Consider the following 9,693-nt stretch of genomic DNA (forward strand, 5'->3'; position numbering starts at 1 on the left):
CTGCAAGGGAAATCAAAACAAAATAAATGTATATTTCAGTATTTGAAAGAAATTGGGTAGCATGGTAATATCTGTATACAGAAATTTTGGAAGTAAAAGTTGTGTGCACCTGCAAATGTTTAAGGACATGTACAAACATTAAAATAGTTTTATGGTTGATATTGTTTCTTTTCCTTAAATGAGCTTAGCAGTTGTAACTGGGGTAGGTTAGAAGTGGAGACTTCTGGGCTTTTATAACAGTGTGTAAACAGTTTGAAGGGATCTTAGGCCCCTTTCTTCTCTGGATATTGTCTCTGGTAACATTTAAAACCCAGTTAAAGTAGATGTAGCATGTCCTGTATCCACTGGTTAAATCAGCACATGGTTGGGTGTGTGTGTGTGTGTATGATATAAAGAGGCAAAAACTTGAACATGCTGGTGGGGTTCTATTTGCCTTGGCATGGTTTAACAGTTTTGATGAAACTCCCTAGCAAATCTGTGCCTTTTGGGGATGTGCCAAAGGGTTAAGGAAATGCCTTCATTTACATTGGCTTTAAAAAATGTTGGATGGGATGACCCTTTTAACTTCAGGTCTAACTTTCATCCCAGACAAAATGAAAGAATAATTGAAGATAAGCTTGATTATCTGAAAGCTCACCTTTTTCCCCCAAACATGAGTTGGTTTAATAAAATCTACTAGCACTGCCTACAGATCAAGACTTGTAATTTGTGTCATTTGGCAGAGTTTATGTGAGCTTGGATCTAGTCAACAAATATGATAGAGTGTTTTGATGAAATAGAGTGTTTTGATGAAATCAGAAGCATTTAGTAAAAGAACTAAGGTAGATGTATTGGTTTGGATTTTTATTTTTTTAAATGTGCCTCTAGACAGTGCTCACACCCAACATCCCAAGAAAAAGTTTATCTTTGTTAATGATATACCTGATTTGTGGCAAAACTTAAATACTTCCACAGAGAGGGAAATTGGTTTAAGGAAAACTTAAACCTCAAGAAACTTCAGAGTTAGCTTACTATCAAGAGCAGTGCATCACGAATGTCAAGGCTAATGGAGTTCTGTCCACAATAAAGATGTGCCCCTAATTCTTGATTGTATTACTATATCTAAGAAGAAGAATGAGACCCTCTAATTCTCAAACAAACAAAAAAGAGCTTAAAGAACTAGTTAATTTTTAAGCTGGCACCAGTGTCATAGCTGGTATTACTGTATAATATCCTTATTAGAAAAGTTTCCAGAAAACACATTGCCAGACATTGAAATCACCAAGTTTACAAATACATACAATGTGTTTCCTTCTAGTTGGATTAAAGTGTTCTACTCCTCAATCACCTAGAAAAAAAAAAAAATCTGATTTTGATGGAGTAAGGTTAAAGAGTGGAAGTTAGGTATAGTCTTTATTCTTGAAGTACTAAAAAGTTTTGAAATTTAGAATAATGTGTAATTTAAAATAATCTCCTTGGTCTTATAAGGAGGAAAAATTATCAGAGTGCCTTGTACAAACAATGAAATATATTGCAGTGGTCTCCAACATGCTAATGAAAAACCTGTGGTCATCTCTTTTGAAGCAAGCTTTGTACAGCACCTTCATGGCTGCATTCCACTGATCATAACAGCAGTCAGTTTTAGCTGTGCAATGTTTTCTGTGGAACTGGTAGGTTGCTGTAGGAATGTAGATACTAGAGAAGGATGAGTTTTGTGTGGCATGTAGGTTTGTTATTACTACAAAAATACTGTGTAACGGTATCTTTTCCTGTAATTGCATCTGTAGATAAGAATCCAAAAAATAAGGGTCATACATGTAAGAATTTATTCTTTCACCCATTTTATCCAGCTGTATTACAGCCCTTTAGAGTCATGATTCTGAATTCAGCAAGTTATGTAGGACTAGGCAACAGCATGCTTTGTCATGTGTTAAATAATTGCTACCTGGATAGATATTAAAAGACAGTAAAATGAAGAACATAAAAGCATGATTATTTCAGGTTTGTCCTTGAAATGTGGATCAAAGTTTATGTTCATTGTACAAATGAGTCATTGCAAGAATGAAGAGAGCTACTTCTTGTTAATTGTGGAGGTTAAGTAAAATTGCTATATAGAGTTTTTTAAATCAAATATTAGGTTTGTCAGCTGGGGAGAAGGAAATAAAAATAAAGAGTAGGTAAATAAATCCTTTTAGTGTTTCAGTCAGTGAAAAAGAGATGGAAAAACCCTCTACAGGGTTTCTGTAATAATACTAATGGCCAAAATTTCTTACTGTGCCTTGGACCATTTCTCATAGGTTTTACCTGCAAAATACCTTTATTTAAATCAGCACGGCCTCTTCTTGTTAGTCTTTATTTGGTGAGTTTCTTAGATTAGGAGGGAAAAGTTATTTTATGGATCCGGAAAATCCTTTCTGAATGCAGTCTCTGTTTTTTAACCTATGAACCTTGCCCATGTATAGAAATTTATTATAGTGTCTGTGAATGTGTATTTCTCTCCTTGCAATTTTACATATCCCTGCATGAAGCAGGCAAGATTTTTTGAACATCTTATTTACAATATGTATATACACAAAGTTTCATTATGGTGCACTAAAAAAAAAAAAAAATTAATGCAGAGCAACATTTGTTGAATTGACAGCTTCTTCAAGCTGTCTTTTAAAAATGTGATATACTGAAATCTTAGTTCTTCAAATATGAAGGTTTCTTAGATAGACCTCTTGGCTTCTTTATCTTTTTCCTTCATATTAAAAGAAAATCTGAAAGGAGATTTTACCTGAGCATATTTAACACCATCTCCATGACAACCAGCTAATTAATCGCTATCAGTCTGGCTTTGGTCCTCTTCACTGAACTGATACTCTCCAGATTTTTTTCACATATCTTCTGTGTTTTCTATGAAGGTCATTTATTTGGTGACATTATGTCTTTGGGAATAGAAGCCTTTTACTACAAGAAACAATTTTCTTTAAAGCACATTAAATGCACCTGTGGTTTTCTCTGTTTTTCTTCCTGCAGAGTAGTTGGGAGATTTTAATTTTAATTTTAAGGTTAGTATTTTGGGTTTTTTTACCTCTTCTTGCTTTTTCTGAAATTCTGTTTTTTCCTTTTGGGCATAAAGGTTCATTCAGTAGTACATTATGACTGTGGCCACATTGCAGTACAGAAATGTCCAAGCTAAGTTTGCATCTAAGTAGTGTAATAAGTAGGAGTGGGCTAAGGGTTCAAGTAGTTCCTTTGCCTCTTGGGTCAGGTTTGGCTGGTTGGAGTCTCTGTTGCTGCATTGCTGTAAGTATTCATGCTTGCTTGTGTAAGTCATTGCTGCACTATCATGCAGTCAGAGTTTTGGCAAAGTTAGAGGTATTAGGAATCAATCAGCATACTTGTCATGGCTACTGCACCATTTTTTGCATTTATAAATTTGCTTAGAAGGCCTGATACTAGTATTACTGTTGCAAGTAATTGCAAATTTTCTCCTATGACAGCAGTCTTCAGGCAGTGAACTGTAAGAACATGATGTCTATAAAACATAATGTCTGTAGGTGCTCAGACCAGTCGTCCATATAGGTCAATGTCCTGTTGTTCCTAACATGTTCTCATAGAGGATACTTGTGATGGACTGCAGGGGCAAGAGACAGGGTGAGGTTCTGCAGGATGTTTCCCCCAGTGTTCACCTGTCTGTGGCTAAAGAGTTCAAAGTTTGCAGGCAGTAAAAAGAAAGAAAGCTGAAGCTAGGAAAGAAAAGTATTTCTCCATCCTGAACACATTTTGTATTTTTAAGTTTTTGTTTTGTTTCTGAGTGACTATTCACTGCCTCTTACAAATTAAATATATTTTATGTATGAATTTATACATATTATGTAGCATTGAGTATATCTCTCATTCCTGCAGTCTCCTTTTCACTGGTGCATGTTTAGTTCCAATCTTTCTTTTCCTGTCTTGTCTCATGGATGTATTATTATTTGAAGTTATTTCATAAATTTACTTTTCAGGTGCCATATTTTTTGCAGGCAGTTTATGGGACACCTTAATTATCTATATAATTTAGCAGGACTTCTAAAAGCTGTATATTTTTGTTCAGGTGTAGTTAAGAACTTTTGAAGATTGAAGCAGTATATTAAAAGAGTTGCCAGTCAATTTGTGTTGAAAAGCAGTAGAAAAATCTGTATTTTGATTGAATACTTTATTTATTGTTGAAAGTAAGAAATGCATATAAATGCTGTTAAGCTGGTTTTAATATGTGCAAAAAATGATAAAGAAAGCAACAATGTTTAGGCAACTCCTTTATTTTTCTTCACATATATCAAGCAAACAAAACCATTTCAGAAAGGCAAGATGAACTGGGAAGGGCTGGAAATAATTTTCTATAGTTTTCCTCATTAGTTGTTTTCTTTTTTATGAGTTTGTGTAAGAATGTATTAATGAAGATAATAGATATGAATATTTTACACAATAAATGAGTAAGGAGATTGATCTAAGCACCTCTGAACAGTTTAGTACTTGGGATTTGTATGAAGTGAAGTGGTGAAAACTTGCATAGAGTTGGAGATGAGTTGAGCTGCAGAAGTGACCACAGAGATGGGAAGCCCCTTTTTTTTTGTGGTAGATTATGTCTACTTTGAACCATTTTCATTCAGTTACTTATTTGACATTGTGATGTATCTGGATTTAGAATGTCATATTAATGGTTTTCTCTTTTCGTCTTTTTTTTTTTGTTTGCTCCTGACACGCTGCTGAACTATTCCATCTGAAGATTGCTGTGTCCACTGTATCCTGGCTTGCTTGTTCTGTGAATTTCTCACTCTCTGTAACATTGTTCTGGGACAAGCATCCTGTGGCATCTGCACGTCGGACGCCTGCTGCTGCTGCTGCGGGGACGAGATGGGCGATGACTGCAACTGCCCCTGCGACATGGACTGTGGCATAATGGACGCCTGCTGTGAATCCTCAGACTGCCTGGAGATCTGCATGGAGTGCTGTGGGATCTGCTTCCCATCCTGAAATATTTAACCCTTTCTATTTTATTCTCTATAAAACTGGAGAGCTTTTCTTTAAGTACATTTGAGGAAAGACAAGGTAAGATTTTCACACTTGCACTGTTAATTCTCTTTATATAAATATTTTTTTAAAATATCAATCCTCAAATCTAAATCTATTCTAACACAAATTGTATAGTTTTGTATGTGAAACTAAAGCTACATTCCAGCTTCCTTTTGGCTTTGCAAATGGAAGAGTTTGTTGAAAGTGAATTATAGGCCTGATACTGCAGGCCATATGAAGGCAAAATTGCCATTTGAATTGAGTGATAGGTTTTGGTCAGAGAACAGACTGCAAGGCAAAGCCTTAAGTATTTGCCTTTACCTACTTTAATGTTTAAACACTCAAATGCCTCCATGCCTTTACAGGCATTCTGAAAATCAAAATATCTCTATTTCTCTCTCTTTGGGTTCCAAGCAACTTTGCTCTATTGTTTTAAACTTAATTCAAAAGTCAGCATCAGAAATCTACCGTTGGTTTTGCTGCAGTGGTCATGTTGGCAATATGTCTTTTGTTTTGAATATCTCATTGATTAGAGAGCAATTCCTGGTGCTTTCCATTGCTGAGCTTATCTGACAATCTGAAGTCAAATATAAATTTTGCCCTGGACTAGAAGAGTACCAGGATTTCTTTTTCATCAATCAAGACAGAATAGAGACCTTATCATTTTAGTTCAGTGCTATTATTATTTGAAATGCTTCATCTTACAAAGAGGCTTTGGAAATCTGTGTAGACATTAAGTATATCCTTAGAGTAACAAACTAATAGACTAACAATACTTCAAAAATTGGCTATAAGAGGAAAATTATTAGAAGTTAATCAAGAATCTAAACCAGTACATTAAGTGGCCTGGTCAGTGTTTATGGCTTTGGAACCAGTGTCACATAACTTAATATTTATTTCTTTACAGTGTAATAAAGATGTACAGAGAGTAGCAGGATTTAAACAGGGTATGAAAAAAAATTAAAACTGACTTGATCGAGGAATCCTGTCATTAAATGAAAAAAACAAGTGAAAAAATGTTTATTCTCTGATATATTCTAAATCTTATTTTTAAATAATTGTGTAAAAAAGATAACTTAAAATATATATGCTTTAAAAATAAAAGGATTGGTATTTAAAAGGTTTAAAAAATACAGTTAGGAACTGTTGGACCTAACTGTATATTCCCTATTACGCCTTTAAGACATTCCAAGAAATATCTCTCTTTTGTAATTGTGATTGTGGAACACATAAAGAGGTTTATGGCATTCCCAGATTTAGGGAATCAAAATACCCATTTTCTTTACCATCTGGTAATTTCTCCCCTCCATATCTGTAGCTCACAAACCTTCCTGTGTAAACCACCCACACATCTTGATCTCACATACTTAAACTTTCCTGTTTACACTCCAGATATTCCATTTGTAGAGTGTAGATTTGTAGAGAATCATCAAAAACCAATAGCATGTGTGTTGAGTGAATTGGCCATAAATGTCTATTTCTACTATAGTGAATTCAGTTTATAAAAATGTGACAAGTTGAAGATCACAGGAGTGTGAAGCTAAGTCAACAAATAGTCTGATATTAACCAAAGCTTCTTCTTGTGAACACTGACTAGTAGTGCCTACTACTGCAAGTTATCACTGAAGCCAAATCCTTAACTATACTAGGGAGCTGGGAAGTGTTACATTTTGCCTTAGTGTATGCAATACTATGGTGTATTCTGATGCAATGCAGATTCACCCTCAGAGGGTTTCCTAATCTGTTTTTGATAGTTGCTACAAGTATTATTCTTATTTTGTTTTTATTTCCCCCCATATATTGGGCCAGATTCAGATCTTTATTGCATAAACTAATCGCCTTTCCATTCATGTCAGAATTTTCTATTGGTTAAATTCCAGTTAGAGAGCACAAAATTATTATGGTAATAGGCAGGCTAATAAGGAATAATATAGTTAAACTGATAAATTCCCAGTGCTCAGAATCAGGCTCATGGGGCTCAATTATGACTCCTAAAAGGCTGAACCACATTGGGAAGGGGAAAGAGGTGCCTTGGTTGAGTGGCATTGCCTGGAGGCATTTTGTCTTTGTAAGGCATAATGCCTCTGGGGAAACTGGGGGCATCACAGTGAGCATTGGGACTCAATGCACCTTGGAAATAGTCTAGACAGTACTTTGTCCATTGCAGGTCTGTGGTTGACACCGTGGTTGTGGGAACATGTTCTCTGGGGCTAGACAGCACCATGAGCTGTCTCTCCTCGTGTCCTTCTGGTCACAGAGAGGTGAATTATGGCTGCTTCTTGTCTGATTGTGCTTTCAGGACAGGGAAGGGGCCTTCCAGTCTCTTGTCCTGCCCCAATACCCATGCCCTGCTGGAGCAGTTCCAGTTCTGTGCTTGGAAAATGCACATTTGTGTATCATGCTTTTAGTGAATGCTAGATCTTACTAAAGATTACTTTTACCACCGGTTGATATGGTTAAAAAAAAAAAAAAAATAGAAATTACCAATCTAGGGAGTTCTTTTCTGTAAAAGTTGTCTATAGGATTTGGCCTGCACAAGCCCTTGTTTCTACTTACTGGAACTTAGTGGGTTTTTGATTTACTGAAATTATGAAAACAATAATTATGAGAACTTTGTTCATGCATATGTGTATATACTTTTTCTCACATACATGGACATACACACACAGATATGTCTTTTCCCTCTTTATTCATGAGATACTAGGAATGAAAATAGTGTTGTTAACCTCATAATGATTGGAAGTATCAAAGTATTACAGACAATTGAAAAAATAAAAAAATGTGTATTTTGTTTGACATTTACATGTAATCTGCTACTGTTTGTCATAGAGATATTAGCACTTTTGAAAATATATCTTTGTAGCAGAGAATATTAGCATGTAGTTTAAGGAATTCCTTTCTATATTTATATCCTTAAATTGTGTTTTGTAATTTTTACTTTATAATCTTTTAAGCACCTTGTATAATAAAAAAAAGCAAAATTAGATGTCAAATGTGAAAATAGAATTTAAATAAAATTAAAACCTTAGAACTTAATTGCCTATTTTATGATAGTTCTTGTACAGTGTTTCAGTTTATAGTTCTGCAAACTGGCCCATTTGAAAAACATGCTGTTTGTATTTTATATCAATTGGATGTGCTACTTGCAAACACTATTTTGAAATAAAGATCTTTATTTTGAAACTTTTGGATATCACTTTCTAGTCTTGCCTTGTTACTCCTTTGAAGAATAATTTAATCTCTTTTCTTTCCTTTTTTTTTTTTTTCTTCTGCTTTAACTGTTCCTAAATGTGTTAGCCTTTGGGTGACTTGCACAGAAGGTGAAATCTTACAGGTGGAGCTCAGCCAACTCATGCACTAGATGTGCCTGCATGAACCTCCAGCAGTAAAAAAGTTTGTCATTAAGAGGGAAAATTCATTCCTTGATGAAATTGAATTAACTAGATGAAATTCCAGTAATTATTAAAGTTTATCAAAATGAAAGCTATTTTAATACATCCACAGCAAGTCTTCCATTTACTGTAAACAAGCTGAACCAAGAGGGTAATCGGCTCTTAGTATTCATATGATTTTTTTTTCATGTTGGCTTAAGGTAGTTGTGAACATCCTTATACTACTTTAAAACTGCAGAATCTGCATGTCTACAGTCTTTTGCCCTAATTTTTCTACATCTATATCCCTGTAGAGGGTAAAACAAATTGCTTCTCTGGCCGTTACAGAGGAAAGATGATAAAACTGGCAGAAATTGTGTTTCTGTATCATGAAGCCTTGCATTGAGACTGTGCACCAAAATAATTGCTTTAGTAAAAGAATTGATAAACACATAGATATCATTTAGGATCATTTATAGCATGTAATAGCATCATTTGACACCTATTTTAGTTGGTTAGCCAGTATCCATAATACATAAGATTTCTAGAAAAATATGGCTCCTGAAGAACAATCAGGAACATTCAGGAGCTTTTGGACTGAATAATGGCTCTCTTTCAGTCTTAGTTCTTAGTTGAGAACTTAGTGTTGACTATGTGTTGATTTAGATGAATCAACTGATTTTATAATATTCTAAATGAGAAACTTTTCTGAGATCATCACACACTTAGACTTTTTTTTTTTTCACATTATCCTTATGGTTGCAATATTTGATGTATGTTCTTGGAGAGCAATGCCAGTTGCATTGATGTATCTCCATGATAAAGCTTTTATTCCCTCTAGTCTTCTAACTTTCTGAGATCATAGAATGAATGGTGTATCTGAAATCTTAGTCTTGGCCCCAAAAATTAAGTTAAACATTAGAGAAATATCTCCCTAGTGTCTTTTCTTAGTCTGTGCGTGCATACACCATGAACTGGAAAATTCCGCATTTGTGTTGATGGTGACAGCAGTAGCTCTAGAATCCTACATACATTAATCTTGTTTTTTCCTTACCTTCCAAACCTTTTGCCACATTTTAGCACTTCCAAAGAGAGCAGGGAGACCATAACTCAATTTTAACATTGAAAGAATTTCAGTAAAAATAATACACTGCACTCTCTTCTAAGATGTACTCGTTGAGTGTGCTCAGTGCACTTGAACATGAAGTTGATTGCTTGTAAAAAGTTTAGCCTACCCTTAAACACTTGCTTACGCTATTTAACACTGATTTGGTGTTAATGTCATAAAAGGATGGGTTTTCTC

At 34.8% G+C, this 9,693-nt stretch overlaps 1 protein-coding gene across 3 annotated transcripts in view; it reads left to right on the forward strand.

The window, feature by feature from the left end:
- MDFIC (MyoD family inhibitor domain containing) overlaps window positions 1-8,215 on the forward strand; it is a 52,048-nt gene extending 43,833 nt beyond the window's left edge. For 2 of the 3 annotated variants that reach the window (XM_079304724.1, XM_079304725.1), the window contains exon 5: window positions 4,733-8,215. In XM_079304724.1, the coding sequence (XP_079160850.1) occupies window positions 4,733-4,980 (248 nt within the window). In that variant the 3' untranslated portion in view covers window positions 4,981-8,215. The remainder of the gene's footprint in view (window positions 1-4,732) is intronic. The other variant, XR_013774122.1, reaches the window with a different exon arrangement.
- Window positions 8,216-9,693: the final 1,478 nt, after the last annotated feature.

Source organism: Erithacus rubecula (genome assembly GCF_903797595.1).
Source record: "Erithacus rubecula genome assembly, chromosome: 4".
Lineage (NCBI taxonomy): Eukaryota > Metazoa > Chordata > Aves > Passeriformes > Muscicapidae > Erithacus > Erithacus rubecula.